The sequence below is a fragment of the Salvia miltiorrhiza genome, chromosome 8 (assembly GCF_028751815.1).
Source record: "Salvia miltiorrhiza cultivar Shanhuang (shh) chromosome 8, IMPLAD_Smil_shh, whole genome shotgun sequence".
In the NCBI taxonomy this organism is placed as follows: Eukaryota; Viridiplantae; Streptophyta; class Magnoliopsida; order Lamiales; family Lamiaceae; genus Salvia; species Salvia miltiorrhiza.
Window position 1 is genome coordinate 13,169,097 of NC_080394.1, and position 16,281 is coordinate 13,185,377.

Here is a 16,281-nt window from a genome sequence, read left to right on the forward strand (position 1 = left end):
GAAGAGGGACCTATCTGTTTTCCATTCTAATTAACATCAGAAATTTGGACCACCACGAGCTTCAAATGATACGTTAGACAACAAAGTCCTACTTTCAATTAACAAATATGTATGCTATCCTCACACGTGACAACACAGTAGACCGATCATAAGAAAAAAACAACAAGAGTCTATAGCTTCCTTCTGTAATCATATCGTGGGAACGAAGCCTTGAGGAAGAAAACAAAACCTAACTTTCTGTTTTTTAAGTACACAAAATGCAAGAAAAATGTCATTTCAGACGAAAAAAATGTCATAAACAAATGTCATCCTAGCAAAATAAATTAATACGTAAGCAATAATTTACACGTAACTATAGATAAGTTGCCAGAGAGCTCGTTAATGTCAAAAATTAGAAAAAATACTAAGTTCATGTATTAGTGAATAGAAAAGAAAACCATGTTAAATTTCAGAAAACGATAAAAATTTGTATATTTACGTGCGACTAACAGTAGAAAATTTATTTAAAAAGGCTATTCTATATTTTGAGGTTTTCAACACCACCGTTTCCGAAACCCTGAAATTCAGAGTCGATTAAATTTGCTGCAAGCACTTTCAGGTGCTTCTCTCTCTCTCAAGGTGTGGGCAGGGCAGACGAGAAGTGTTGAAATTTCATTTTGTATAAATTTGAAAACTGAGGTAAAACTTTTTCAAGCATTCTTTTGGGGCCAGCGCTTTTTACAATTTCTTCCATTTCGAGAGTGCACTACATCTGTTCGAAGAAATGCTCGTTCAATTTTCTGCATAAATTTTATTTTCTATCTTCCATCATTGCCTACGAATATCTCGTTTATTGCAACAATGGAAAAGATATTATGCGTTTCTTTTGTTTAATCGGTATACAATTTTTATCTCTGTTTCATCAGAATGTTGTCAAAGTCGAAGATTTTCAACTGTTCGTCGCTGCGGCAGGCTTCATTTTCCTTAAAGAATATTTATACAGGAGACTATGCTATTAATGTAAATGGAGTTAGGTCTGCATTGCTCAATAGGTTTTGCACTGTTGCTGAGCCACTGAATGCCGATGCCTTACCAACAGCGGATGAGTCGCCTGAGCTTCCCGATTGGGTTAAATCTTCTGGTGAGGAGGCGGAGACGGAGCAGACACGTGCTAAGAGGTTGAAGAATGACGATTTTGTGCCTCCCTCGGTATCTTACTGGATCGAGAATCACAAGATTCATGCTCAAGATGTTGACATGAAAAGCGTAGTAAATGATATTGTAGAGACTGATATTGATAAGGTGAGTGAGATTCTGAAGAATCATCACTTTGAATCCCCCGATTCAGTTGTGAAAGCTTTGGAGGGTTGTGATGTGAATGTGTTCGAGAGTTTGGTTGAGCAAGTGTTGAGGAGGTTCAGCTGCGACTGGATTCCAGCATTTGGATTCTTTAAGTGGGCCGAAATGCGCAAGGGGAGCACTCATTCAGCTCACCTATACAACTTGATGGTCGACAATTTGGGGAGGGCGAGGAAATTTGATGTTATGTGGGAACTGGTGGGAGAAATGAAGAGCGTGGAAGGGTATGTCACTTTGAACACGATCACTAAGATCGTGAGGCGTCTTGCAAGGGCTGGTAAGTATGATGATGCAGTGGAGGTGTTCGAGAAGATGGAGGTGTACGGAGTGGAGAAAGACATTACAGCAAGGACTATGGTGATGGATGCATTGGTGAAGCAAGGAAGCGTTGAGCATGCTGAACGACTCCACCTCGATTACATGGATCGAATCCCTCCTAATTTGTCGACCTACAATGTGTTAGTCCACGCTTGGTGTAAAACTAGGCAGATGGAGAAAGCTAAAAAGATGATTGATGAGATGAAGGAGCTCGGGTTCTCCCCGAATGCAGTCACCTACACTAGTGTGATCGAGAGCTACTGTCGTGAGAGAGATTTTCGCAAAGTTGAGGCCACGCTGGAGGAAATGAAGGGGAACGGTGTGCAGCCTAGTGTGGTGACATACACTATCATAATGAACGCGCTGTCAAAGGCGAGAGAAACGGATAAGGCTCTGCAGATTTATGAGCAGATGAAGCAGAAGGAGTGCGCCCCCGATGCTGCCTTCTACAACGTGTTCATCCAGGCTCTAGGGCAAGCAGGCAGGCTGAGGGACTCGGATGCTGTCTTCGAGGACATGCTGAGGCAGGGAGTTTCCCCGAACACGGGTACCTACAACACGCTGATCCTGATGGCTGCCAACAGGTTGGAAGAGGAGAAGGCTCTGAAGATGCTGAGGAAAATGGAGGAGGAGGGGTGCAAGCCTGATAGGTACACATATGCGCCGTTGTTGAAGATGTGCTGCATATTGAACAGAATGAAGGTGCTGTCGTTTCTGCTGAGCCACATGTTCAAGAACGACGTGGGCATGGAGCTCGGGACCTACTCGATGTTGGTGAATCGGCTCTGCAGGAACGGGAGGCTCGATCGTGCTTTTACCATCTTCCAGGAGATGCTGCGCAAGGGCTTTGTTCCCATGGATTGTACGTATCAAATTCTTGTTCAAGGCCTCGAGAGGAAGGGAATGCTGCAGGAGAAGCAACAACTTCAAGAATTGATGTCTCAGCCATCCTAGGATTCGATCATCTCATCATTTTCCATCTTTTCTTTGTTTTTGATGCCAGACATAACCATGCCTATTTCTTTCTGTTCTTTTTTGCGTTATATAGTCTGGGTAATCACACTGAACAAAATAGTTGGAGGAAAAATATATTTACAAAAGCTTGCATCCAGATATACAATGCACCTCTCCAATTAGGGTGCATTAATTCCCAATGCAGATTTATTAATCTATAATTATAATCTATTAATTTCCAATGCAGAGTTCCGCCTCAAAAATAAATAAATAAATAAATTCCAATGCAGAGTTTATTAGGATTTTATTATTGCCTCATAATTAAAAAGTAAAATACAAGCCCGAGGTACAGAAAAATGTGTTGTATATTGAAAAATACTGAAACATCTGTTGCATATTGTCTGTACAATGTTACGAATGCAACTCCTTCCTACAAGATTACAAAAACAGCAAAAATTAATCACAACTAAGCTATCAACAAGGATTTAAATTAAATTTCTCTCCCTCAAAAGGCAAACAGAATTCAAGAATTTTTTGTGATCCCAAAGAAATCATCAAGACAAACATTTCAAGCGGCTGAGGCGAGGTAATTTTCTATGGAATGACTTCTCCAATTCACTCTTCCCCAAGAACTCCTCGATCAACCTAGACGAATTTCAGCATAAGCAAACAAATATGAATTATATTTCAAATGCACCAAGAATATAAGACGCCATGTGTACTTACATGCTGCAAATAGCCTTTTGTGACGCTGCCAGCTCCCGATCAGGAAAGCAGTCGTCCATATGAAAACTCAGCCAAACGTACAGATCCAGAACCTATAGTTACCAAAAGAAGAATAACTCAACGGAGACAACTAAATTTGGACGATGGGTCCACGAAGATACTAGTATTACAGACCTTATGAATTGATTCGAGCTCCTTCAGTTGTTTCTGCGACTTGGGAATCTTGAGTGTTCCAGGGGTAAATATTTCCTTAAGCCGCACGATATGATTTGTACAATAACTAGTTGCAAACTGCCATCAGATAAATAGGGTAGAATTATTATATAAAAAAAAAAAAAAAATCGTTCCATTAATTAAACAAGGTGGGCAGGGCAGATCTCACCTGAGTGAGTCCCTGAGACGAGATGTCATCGTCCATGTCAACAGGACTACAAATAAAAATGCAAGTTAGTTCCATGATCAACATATATCACTATCTACAAAGGGGTTTTCTATGTACTATTGTTTAAAAACTAAAAATACACAGATAATTCAATAGCAGGACAAAAATGTCACCTCGTAACAAAGAGATACTTATCATTCAAACTGAGAGGTAGCTCATCTATTACAGCAGCTACTTTCTGTTCATAGACAACGCATGATTAGCATCTACAATGATAAATATATAAGGATGATGAACAAGCATATATGGGAGAGTGAAGTAGATATTTCTTGTGTGGGGAGCAGTGGAGGAAGCAAGCGTACCAACATCTGCTCGCAATTAGTGATAAAATAGTTATCCGACAACTTGGCATTCTCGACAAAATGCTCCTAGGAAAGAGAAAGAGCAGAGAGGTATCAGACAATTAATGGACCCTGAAGCAGACACGTGCACACACACACACACACACAGAGGCGTACCAGTATCTGCTGTAGACCATAAGTTGGATGTAAACGTGAAAACATAAGTAAAAGATCAAAGCTAGGGAAAAGTCCAGCTTGCTGCATCGCAGACATGTCCAACCAGAATTTGTCAAGGTAAAATTTCCGGCTAAAGTTGGTTTAAGCTGGTAGAGAAACACCCTAATTACCTCCAGAGTAGGAGAAGGGGAACTCAGTGATGAATGAAGTAAAGGTAGATCATCAGCCTTTAGACAAGTGACTTCACCGACAGGAAATTTAGATTTGTATCTTCCAGCTCTTCCTACAAGAAAATCCATGAATATATATATATTATGTACAAAAAATTGTAATCAGAGATTCTTGACATGCCCAAGTTCCTTAAAAGAGAGGTACCATATACAAGCACGAGAAGAAAAGAAGGAATATAAAAAATATACAAAAGCACATTCACCAACAGACAATGATCTACCTAGTGTTACATCCACATTACCAATTATGGTAATAATTGATGTCAAATGCCAGAGAAACCAGTTTATGTATATTTCAATCAGCTGACAGGATACGTGAGAGGGCTGCAAAATGCTAATAAACCCACCCCCTAACGGTAAAACATGTCATAGCCGCAATATGACTCCAAAAATTCTAGGAAATTACTACTCTTAGACAAAGACTCATCTAAGAATTTGCCAATCAACATTACTCTTAGTGAAATGCAAGTACAGGTGGCGACAGAATAGCTTACCAGCAATCTGTTTAATCTCAGAAACAGTAAGGTCCCGCGTTTCTGTACCATCAAATTTTTTCAGTGTTGAAAAAATTATTCTGGATATGTTAAGATTGAGACCCATTCCAATGGCATCACTTGCCACAAGAACATGAAAATCATTGTTTTCGTCATTGAACATTGTTGCCTGCAATCTTAAAGAAATGATTAATTCAGCCATTTTCTGCCTCATCAAACAAAGAAATCAAAATGAAAATAGAAAGAAAAATAAGATTCTGCTGTAAGACCAATGGCATGTACTTTGAATCGAAAATGACATATAATCAAAATGGCATGTACTTTGAATCGAAAATAGATGAAAGCAAAATATAAGATTAATCAAAACAGAAAAAAGTGAATCCTGTGGAAAAAAAGTGATCTGCAGACCCCTTAAATATTAAAAGACTTCAGTAGAAGGATATATTTCAACTGCATCGCAAGGAGAAAATCAAAAGGACACATAAGTTGAGAAGACAAAAAAAAAAACTATCCAATTCACCAAACTATTTAAATAAACAAACTCCCTAGCAAGACAAATGATAGCGAAAAAGAACCTGTCTGCTTCGAGTCTCTGGAGGCAATGAACCATAAACAACAGAGCACAGATGCTGCCTTTGATCTTCGATTAGTCTCTGCCAACATCAACAATGGTATGAGGGGAACTCAAAAGACAAACATGAACTAGTGACCACATTAAAATCGGATCAATTTGATTCAAATAAATGTCATTGTAATTGTTTTAAAGCCTCTAAATTTATATTAGAAGACCTATACACGAACAAAAATCAAGTGACTCCTCCGCTTTCGACCAAAACTAAGATGCACATCCAACTTGCAAGTATATAATTAGATTATAAATACTTCATTGATTAGTTATGTGTCTGGTATTGTGCTTATGTGAAGTAATAATCTAAATTAGTGAGAGCATAAATTATTTGTAGTTTCTTCATTTGCAATTGCAAGCCATAAGTTTTTAAAGTTTTTTGTGCACATGGTTCTTGTATAATGGTGAATGTAGAAGGCTTCAGAAAGTTGCAGCTGTATTTTTTTTATTTTTTATTTATCTTTTATAATAATAATAATAATAATAATAATAATAATTATTATTATTATTATTATTATTCTTATTCTTATTATTATTATTATTATTATTTTGATTTTGATTTTTTTTTTTTTTTTTGGGGGGGGGGGGGGGTTTGTTAGTGGGTAGGTATAAGGGAGAGGGTTGGACAATGAGTACATAAACCTATCTAAAACAAAATATACCGGAAGTTATCCATACCTTCATTTTGTATATCTCATAACGTGAGAATGTGACAATGCAATCACCTGTCTGTATCTTGGAAAAAGATCCAAGCGGAACATCCAAAGGGACGAGAGGTGAAAGTCTCTCATAATATTTAACCTGAATCAACAGGAAAAGGTGTACTGTTCAGATTCACTAACAAGACCACCACATGCCGCTTCTATAATTTGGAAATTGGCCCGTGATAGACATAAACACATGCACTTGGAAACAGTGCAGCTTTCATGGATGAATTGAAAGAGTCATGGCTGACTTGAAGTTGAAAAAGGATAAAAAATCATTCTACAGATTTGAAAGCTGAAATGCCATACCTCGACAACATCATCGGTCACTTTAAGCATTTCCTTAACTAAAGGAACAGCTGCTGGATCCCCACACAAGTGTAGTTCATCAGCACATATTCCCAGTAAAGCTCTTGTAAATGAAAAACCCCTTGTTCTGCACCCCAACATCTGTGAGAAAGATGAGAGAGTAAACACAGAATATGTCGTGCACACGTACTCAGTACTAAAGAACAGAATCCGTATAAAAAATAGAAGTTGCTGAAAGAACTCGGTAAAGGATGCCTAAACTGTCAAGAGCTCCAATTCAAATGCAAACATGGAGAACATAAGCAATCGAGTCCATAGCCAACCGCAGTATCAAAGAAGAGAGAAAGGAAGAAACCAATTCAAACTTTTCTTTTCAGAATAGTGCAATGTTGATTTGTTCTCTCCATCACCTTTGAATGTGAAACTAAGATGACTTGGTAGAAATTTCTTCTAATGGTGAAAAAGGTTGAAACAAAATGGATGAGATAACCAATGTAATAATACCAAGCTAAAAAGAGCTCAAAAGAAAATCTTTATTGAACATATAATATTCTGCCTACAAATCCTGAAATATTATGTTTTACTATCCATATTACGTATGAATACAAATTCTACTAAATAGAATATTATCAGCACATGATGACTTCTCGTTACTGGGTTTCTCTTAAAGGTAATATTCCCCACTAAATTTTCCTTTCCTATAATTAAGAATTATAGTTGGACATAGGAGAAAACATCATCTTGATCAGTTCTAAGGGGCAACATAAGCATTAAAAGAATAATCATACAGTCCAGCAATTCAAATACAGTTACTTTGCTAATGACGTTATTTGTTATCCACGAACATTATGCTATCTTGGAATAAACAGACAATACATAATGCCTGATATTAGGCCATAGGCACACCTGAATTTCATCTACAACCGCGCAGCTATAATCAGAATTAACATCTGACATTTCTACAGTAACAGCTTTATGTTTTGCTCCATCAATCTCCTCTCTCTCTTGCCCAGTAATGAGCTCACAAGGAACTTTGGCCTTGTTCAGACGCTGAGCTACCTCCCACGCCAAAAGTCTCAACGGCCCACAATAGATACCTGTTGGCATGATCATTAAATCGAAGCCTAAATGCCACCTCCAGCGATTGAGCTAAAAAGGCAACAAAATGCATCTTAACAAGATGTATGTACCTGAAGGACTCGATTCCAACCGCTTCAGAGCATGATATGTTTTGCCACTATTTGTTGGACCAACATGTAATATTACATTCCGTTTCTTTCGTCGAGCAACAGGATACCATGTATGAGGACGCCTAAATTGTGAGTGCTAAATTAGTATTACCAAAGATGACAATGCAAATTGAGTTTATCAAAGAAACAAATTTTATCTTGATAATTTTCTCTTACGTGAGGTCTGTAAAATCAAACTTCGAACTCGTTCTATAGCTGCTGAGTTTCTGTATGCATTGATAGATGGCACACGAAGTTCTAAACTTCGACTCCCACCTAGAGTAATAGACATCTGTATTATCTGACCAGCAAGAGAGAAAATAATGAAGATAACCTAACAAACGAATTTACATTAAAAATATTTAAAGCAACTGCATTAAGTTCTGAGTATCATTCTGCAATGCACTAAAAATGTCGATATGGAAATTGAATAATCAATTTACGAAACTGTGAACTCTTGGGCGAAGTTTATCTAATATGAGCAGAGTATGCTCCAGCTTGACATAATAGATAATTCAGTAAATACGCATATTTATCGTTTTCTTCTTCGTTTGTAGATACCCCTTCAAGTACCACGTCCAAGAGCTGCTAGAAAGAGCTCACATATTCATGGTTACCAAGAAAACTTAAAAGTTTGTTATTTTTCGTTGCTGTTACTTGAAATTTTCTTCTCATCTCCACAAAGGTTCATACCAAACCAGAAAAAAAGAAAAAAAAGAAGAGGAATCAAATCTTTTTATACTCCTCCTTCCTATTATATACAAACTCACAAGTTAGAAGCTATGATTATTCATTTATTCATCATTCTTCATTCTCATAATTTTCAACGAACACCACCAACTAGAACTAGGGGGCCAAAAAAAATAAAAAATAAAAAAGTCAATTACCGGGAAGCAATGACGGAGAAATCCTCCTGCGGAAAAGCAAGGAGCTCATTTGAGTAATATCCTTAATTAAAGTGTAAATTTCGCAAGGTTCGGAGCCAAATCAAATGGAGGTTGTCATGATAGGGAAATTACAATAGGGAAAAACTAAATATCGATATATTGGGAAAATTGGTGGCGCGAGATTTTAGTGGAGGCGAAGGAAGAATTTCGGCGTTAACCCGCCGACTCCGAAAATGTTTGGCTTCTCTGTTTAGCTTGAAATCTGTTTAATGGAAGAAGGAGAGTTTTACAGTTAGGTCCTCAAGGATGAGAACAATATTAATTTAGCCCACACAGTTTTAAGTAAAGTGGAAGGTGGATCAAATTTTGACTACAGTTTGGTGGGCAAATATTTTTTTTTTTTGAGGAAATTTTGGTGGGCAAATATTATTATCTCGTCTAGTTTTTTTTTTTTTTTTTGAGGAAATCATCATCGTCGTAGTTATTAGTTAATAATGTTAATAAATTATTGTTTCAAAAAAATAATAAATTATTAAAGAAATTGTTTATTGAAACAAATTTGGAGATGATGATTTTAGAACTTCATATTTTCGACTTTGTATTATAATTGTTTAAAAAAAATTATTTACAAATCTAATTATATGTGCATCTTATTAATCTAACCCAATAATAGTTTAGATTTTTTATTTTTTTAAGAGAAACAAACCCAATAATAGTTTAGATTTTTTATTTTTTTAAGAGAGACTAACCCCAATAATAGTTATTTACAAATCTAATTATATACTTGCGAGTTGGATGTGCATAATTTTTAACTAGACTGCATATTAGCACACTACCAAAAGCCCAAAAGCCTCATTAAAACTCAAAGCCTTGTTGTTGCTGCTAGGGTTTATTTTGCTTAGCGCACATCTCAAACAGGAAGAGCTTTCTCTCATCTCACAAGCGCAGCTTCTCTTCCACCATGGCAGTAGGGTATTTCTTTCTCGTCTCACTCACTCTTATCTATAGATGCATTACACTCTTCCTCTAGGATTGATGAATTTTTTGTTTGATTTGATGCAGAAAGAATAAGAGAATCTCAAAGGGAAAGAAGGGAGGGAAGAAGAAGGCGTGAGTGACTATTCTTTTTCCTTCTTTCTTCCAATTTCGTATACGCTAAATATTTGTTTATTCTTTAAGTTTTTGCTAATTAAATATTGGTTGTTCTTCAAGTGTTGATCCATTTGCAAAGAAGGAGTGGTATGATATCAAAGCCCCTTCAGTCTTCAGCAACAAGAACGTCGGGAAAACCCTAATTACTCGTACTCAGGGTACCAAGGTACATTTTTTATTACTTTCGTTTTCGCTATAAGGATTACCGTGTGTATTGATTACTATTTGAATGTTGTCCTAGTGGACTTGATCGTATCGTGTGTGTATTGATTACTATTTAATTTACTCTAGATCTTGCATTACATGAACTGCTAATTACCCAATCAATCCTCCTAGATCCATGTTTTACTTTTTATTTGCATGGCAGTCTTGCTTGCTAGCAATGGAAGGTTTTCTACTCGTTGATTGAATAATTGGGTTTTGGAAAATATAAACCTGTTGGCTTTTGGAGAAATCAACGTACCTCTAAAAATAACATAGTTTAATATATTATCATTATCATTATTAACATAAACTGATCTTGCTTGACGACTAACCTTTATTATATTATAAAGGCAAGTATGTTTTGTTGGAATGTTTATCTTGGACTACTCTCAAATGATTGTATTGCGAAGCAAGTAGCTGTTGTGGATGTTGTTCTGATAGACAGGATGCCTTTGTATTAGTTTTGATGATTTGTTTGTTGCAGGTAGTAAAGCTTTGACTAGTCTCTGCAAAAAATATTTATTTTCCCTAGCCTATGTTCTTGCTTATTTGTTAATGGAATTATTGGTTGTCATCAGATTGCCTCAGAAGGGCTCAAGCACCGTGTGGTCGAGGCGTCCTTGGCTGATCTTCAAGGTGATGAGGATCACGCATACAGAAAGATTCGCTTGAGAGTTGAAGATGTTCAAGGAAAAAATGTTCTCACCAACTTCTGGGTATGCATAAGTTCAAAATTCTTACTTGATTTTTGTTTTGAGTCCATTGTTGATCTTAAATGTCTGCTTTTCACTTGTGTAAATTGTAGGGTATGGACTTCACCACTGACAAGTTGAGATCACTTGTCAGAAAAAGGCAATCACTCATTGAGGCTCACATTGATGTGAAGACAACCGATGCCTACACTTTGAGGATGTTCTGTATTGCCTTCACGAAGAAGCGTGTGAACCAGCAGAAGGTTACATGTTATGCAAAGACCAGCCAAGTTCGCCAGGTGAATACCTTCAATATTTTCAAATCCTGCTATTATAGTTTTATTGGACTATATGATATCCATAATTTTCATATCATGAACCATCAATAGATTATCAATCTTTTGTATTTATATTCTTGTATATTTTGTAGATTCGGAGGAAGATGCGGGAGATCATGGTTAACCAGGCCCAATCCTGCAGCCTGAAGGAGTTGGTGCAGAAATTCATTCCCGAGTCAATTGGGAAGGAAATTGAGAAGGCAACTTCAAGCATCTACCCCTTGCAGAATGTTTATATTAGAAAAGTTAAAATATTGAAAGCACCCAAATTTGACCTCGGCAAGTTAATGGAGGTAAGTTCTTTTTTTTTCCTTTCTATCATGTACGTTTTTACTTGTATTATATTAAGCCTAAACCATATTCTATTGAATGTAATTTAACCGCATACAGCCTCCCTGTTTCACATAGCTGAACTGAGGACTTTTGACTTTGCTCCTGAAATATATAATCTTCCTGGTTCTTTGAAATGTCTTGGTTTTTTTTGATAGTTTTGAAAGAGTTGAATATGATAGTGCAACCTGAATAACTCATGAATGTTTGTTTTGTAGGTTCACGGAGACTACACTGAAGATCTCGGTGCCAAGCTGGATAGGCCGGTTGAGGAGCCGGTTGCTGAGCCAACGGAAGTTGTTGGGGCGTAGATGGCCTCTGTTAGCTTTATGTTGGAATGTGCTATTTGTTTTACGATATTTTGCTTGTATGAGTAGATGCTGAGCACCCAGTTTTGAATTTTGTTTTAACTTGTTTTTGTTATAATCGTGAAGCGATTGAGGCTCAGATAGAATTGTTGCTTATATGCGGTTGATAAGATTACAATCCATGATATTATCTGTGAGATTATTATCCCACGATTTTCATAGTGAGCAGAAATCAAATTCTTGTAGTATCCGTTTCTATAGATTCGATATTTGCCACAATCTTCTCTCATCTTTGTATTTGGGCCTATTTTTACTATACATTACACTTTGACTTGTTCAAGAGCCTCCTTCCTCTCCTCTGAAACACTAACCTCTTTGCATGATCTGCAATTGCTGCCGCTGTAAAGAAAGAAGATAAACTAACGACCCCCAAAAATTCAATAAAGTTTCTTTCATTTTTTAGACAAAGGGGCGAATTTTGTAGAGAAAAAAATTGTAATTTTCTTTCTAGACAATTCATTGTAGCGAGAGAACAGGAAGACTGAAAAATTGGATAAATTTTGGAGAAAGGAAGGGAATGAGTTTTTTTCAGAGATGCATTAGAGCATCCACATTGGGGTTACATGATATAATGATAGCTTACTTGATGAGGGGGAATCACATTGTGTAAAGAGGCTGCATTGGGGTTACATGATAGCCTACATGAATTTTTTAGTTTTGATTTTCCATTTTTTATTTAAGTTTAATTGCATAAATTTAAATCACACAATTTAATTCAAATTTAAATTGCATTAATTTTGAAATCCTAAAAATTACATAAAACTTAATAAAATGAAAATAAATCCTAAAAATAACTATTCCGGCCCTAGAGGTCCGAAACGTGCCCAAACATGCTCCATCAAATCATATTGGAGCGCGGCGTGCAACTGCCTATCTCGGAGAATAGTATCTCTTTGCATATATTCGTCGAAGGAAACTAGGGTTGCTCGACCACTTTCCGTCGAGTCACTGCTAGACGCCCCATGTCCCGCGTCGTCATCTCTCCAATTGATTGCTCCTTCACCTTCGTGCTCTACAATCATATTGTGGAGAATGATGCAACACAACATGATGTCCCTGAGGTGCTCCACGTACCAATTACGCGCCGGACTGCGAATGATTCTCCACCGAGCTTGAAGGACTCCAAAGGTATGTTCGACATCTTTTCGTGCCGATTCTTGCATCTTCTTGAACCTCGCCTCCTTCTGATTGGTCGGCATCTGTGGACTCTTGACAAAGCAACGTCACTCCGGATATATGTCGTCGCACAAGTAGTAGCGATGGTTCGCCTGAAAGAGCACGGGCGGGGCCGTTCCATCTAACACGTCGGTGAAAAGAGGCGACTGATTGAGAACGTTGATGTCATTGTTCGAACCAGCGACACCGAAGAAGGCATGCCAAATCCACAGATCGTGGGATGCAACGGCCTCCAAGATCAAGGTTGGCTCCCCTCGATCACTGCGTGTATATGCGCCGTGCCACGCCTTAGGGCAATTCTTCCACCCCCAATGCATACAATCAAGACTCCCGAGCATCCCGGAAAATCTGTGTTGCGCCTCGTGCATCTGAGAGTTGGACGGCGCAGATAATGGGCTCCGAAAGCCCGGATGACAGCCTTGCAGAACTTCTTGAGGCATAGACGCCCGGTCGAGATACTCGTCAAAAGTATCCGCACTGACGCCGATGGCTAATTGGCGGATAGCCGACGTGCATTTCTGCAAAGGGGAGAAAGAGTCCCGACCTATTGCATTAGTGTTCATCTGGAAGTAAGTATCTTTACCTTGAACAGCCTCGACAATGCGCAAGAACAGCTCCTTCTGCATTCGAAAACGCCGTCGGAAAAATGTAGTTCCGTACGTCGGATTGTCGTTGAAGTAGTCTTGCATAAGATGTAGATGGACATTCTCACGATCACGGTGGACGTAAGACCGGGGACGTTTAACACGTCCCGGCTCCGGCGCCGGTTGGGTGTAGATGTGAGCAAGCAATTGTTTATGCAACTCTATTTCCTCCACGATCGCGTGAGCTACACCGTCGGATGACTCAAACGAAGAATCGTGGTCGGATTCCGCCATTGTAGGAAGAAAAAAGAAGGAAATATTGAAAGGTGTAGATTGGAAGAGTGAAAAAGAAGAATTGTTGAGTGAAAAAAGTGAGGAAGAAGAAGAAGAAAAAGAGAATATAAAGAGAAGAAAAAAAGAAAAAAAAAATTCGAACGGTCAAAAAAGGCACCCAAATCGAGGCAGTCAAAGCTCCTTCAAAATTCAAAATTCGATTTTTTTTATTAATAGCGCGTGTCAAACACGCGCCTGAATTGAATGGGCTATAGGGCTACTCGTGTAAGGAGAGGTTGCATCGGCTTACACGATGGCGGCTCTACACGAGTAGGCCACATCGTGTAAGCGATGTGGATGCTCTAAGTAAATTAATAAAGTGACATACATATTAGACATCTTTCTTGCTAGAGTGTTGTTAAGGGTATATTAATAAATTTGTATTAATTTAACATTAAATAATATTGTGAATCAAATATTTTTTTTAATTAACAAAAATTAATACTCCAACTAAACAACTTTTTTAATTAAAGTTTAATCTTGGCTTATCCCATATTGTATCTCATTATTATCTTATCCAAAAAATCGAACACCTTCGTGGTATACTATCTCGATTTCCTGCATTATTCGATGTCTTGATCAAGTAGGCCAACTTCACATCAACATTACAAATTTTATTTCATGTTATACTTGCAAATATTATTGGTGTTGATAGTGTTGGAATTGAAATATTAAAATGTGAAACCGAACTTAATATGTTTATTTGTGTAATCCAATTTTCACTTTTCTCCCATCCATGTGATTCTAAAATATTGTCGCTCACAAATTTAGTTTTTGACGACAAATTATTACGTTTTGTTTGTTTGTTTTGGAAAATGTATATATTATCCCAACTTCGTGTATATGCAACATTGTTAATCACATCATGAGACGACATTAAGCCCACGTTTGGTTGGGTGTTTTAAGAGGTTGGAAAGGGAATCAAGTAATTGAATCTATTCCTTATTGTTTGGTTTGAGTAATGAGATAATCATTACCCTTACTTGAGGGTAACCCAATCACCCAATTTGTTACTCCTCAAAATAGAGAGGAAATAAAAGAAAGGGAATCCCTTACTAATGATTCATTTCCATTGTTAAACCAAACACTCAATAAAAGTAATGATTATTGTTACCATTCCACTCCTCTATTTGATTTCATTCCATTTTCATTCATCTATTTGAATCAAACGAGCACTAAATGATTGATAACCACTGACCCAATAGCTTGCCACGTACAATGGGGTAGTATTTCCATTTATTATAGGAATATTCGTCGTGATTAATTAATAATTTGCAAAGTGCACATTATGATCATTAACGATAAAAATAAATAAGTTTGTGGTCAAATGTTAGGAATTTCAATATGTATAAATTGTATAGTATCACAAAATTATACTAATGTTTACGCTTTGAATATACTAAAAAATACCTAATAACTAGCTTGTGGGGGATTTATGGGGTGTTGGTGTGAGCTTAAGCAGTGTGATCATTTATCTTACAACTTTATATAGAGTATTTCTTCGATTTTTTTTTTTTTTGTAAATATTTGCAATTGGAAAAGAAAACTTAAACCGTCCACCAAATTGAGATTGACAAAGATGACATCCCATGTAATTAATGGACTTATACAAAACCTTAATCATCACGATTCACAAATATTGGGACCCAAAATTGTGGATTCCCACTTAGTGGTATGATTTTATTTTGGAGGACTATTATTTTGCTGTGCCTTCGACGAAATTATTATATTTTTATATATTAATTGGAATAAGCTTTATTGATTTAATGTCTCAACTATGGAGAATATATTATGAGTGTGTTTGGTACACTGTATAAATCAAAATTATTAAATAATTTTAGTTTATATGGATGTTTGGTACTTCAGTATTACTATTTAATTAGTCAATCCGTGATAGTTAAAGGGTCTGGTTTTATTTTACTATTTCATCTCGATAAGTAATACCTCATCCACCATCATATTATTTATGTAGGCTAGATAGATAGCTAATCTCATTTTTTCTATATTATTTATTTTAATTTTATTAATTACTCTATTTCTAAGCATGACTATCAAATACAACAAGGCTTTTGATTTGATGGATGAGATAAATAAAATTGATAAAATTAGAGGAGTGATTAAATAATTCACTCAACTTTGAGGTGATAAATAATCATTCATTTAATTGATTAAATGCGTTGAGTTATCAATCATAAGTTTAATCATACAAATTAAATACTCGATTAAAGTGAATTATTGTATCAATCATGCCTTATCATTTCGTGCACGAGTTAGGACGTTTTTTTTTTTCCAAGTTTAGTTCTCCAAATTATATTATTACATCCGCACGTACAAGTGGTAGCTGAAAAAGAAAATCTAAAACGTCCACAAAAATGATAGATATCGACAAA

General features: G+C 36.8%; 3 protein-coding genes across 5 annotated transcripts; 2 read left to right on the forward strand and 1 right to left on the reverse strand.

The window, feature by feature from the left end:
* The first annotated feature begins 383 nt into the window (after positions 1-383).
* Positions 384-2,756, forward strand: LOC131001140 (pentatricopeptide repeat-containing protein At3g22670, mitochondrial-like). Its single transcript, XM_057927401.1, has 2 exons — positions 384-678; positions 906-2,756. Exon 2 carries the CDS (start codon positions 907-909, stop codon positions 2,608-2,610), a length of 1,704 nt encoding a protein of 567 aa, XP_057783384.1. The 5' UTR covers positions 384-678; position 906; the 3' UTR covers positions 2,611-2,756.
* A 201-nt stretch (positions 2,757-2,957) lies between these two features.
* On the reverse strand, positions 2,958-9,037 carry LOC131001142 (DExH-box ATP-dependent RNA helicase DExH16, mitochondrial-like). Of its 3 annotated transcripts, XM_057927407.1 has the most exons (17): positions 8,715-9,023; positions 8,005-8,128; positions 7,789-7,910; positions 7,505-7,695; positions 6,599-6,739; positions 6,264-6,386; positions 5,536-5,613; positions 4,961-5,129; positions 4,407-4,519; positions 4,237-4,317; positions 4,081-4,146; positions 3,892-3,956; positions 3,719-3,764; positions 3,511-3,627; positions 3,337-3,428; positions 3,176-3,255; positions 2,958-3,040 (listed from the first exon to the last, which is right to left on the reverse strand). In XM_057927407.1, coding segments are annotated over exons 1-17 (1,659 nt in total). In that variant the 5' UTR covers positions 8,764-9,023; the 3' UTR covers positions 2,958-3,038. The 3 variants fall into 3 exon arrangements, with proteins under 3 accessions (XP_057783390.1, XP_057783389.1, XP_057783391.1); XM_057927406.1 differs by having other exon boundaries at positions 2,958-3,255; positions 8,715-9,037; XM_057927408.1 differs by having other exon boundaries at positions 2,958-3,255; positions 8,005-8,119; positions 8,715-9,008.
* Positions 9,038-9,500: 463 nt separating this feature from the next.
* Positions 9,501-11,970, forward strand: LOC131001147 (40S ribosomal protein S3a-like). Its single transcript, XM_057927416.1, has 7 exons — positions 9,501-9,686; positions 9,777-9,824; positions 9,927-10,032; positions 10,649-10,786; positions 10,876-11,061; positions 11,193-11,393; positions 11,649-11,970. Exons 1-7 carry the CDS (start codon positions 9,676-9,678, stop codon positions 11,739-11,741), a joined length of 783 nt encoding a protein of 260 aa, XP_057783399.1. The 5' UTR covers positions 9,501-9,675; the 3' UTR covers positions 11,742-11,970.
* Positions 11,971-16,281: the final 4,311 nt, after the last annotated feature.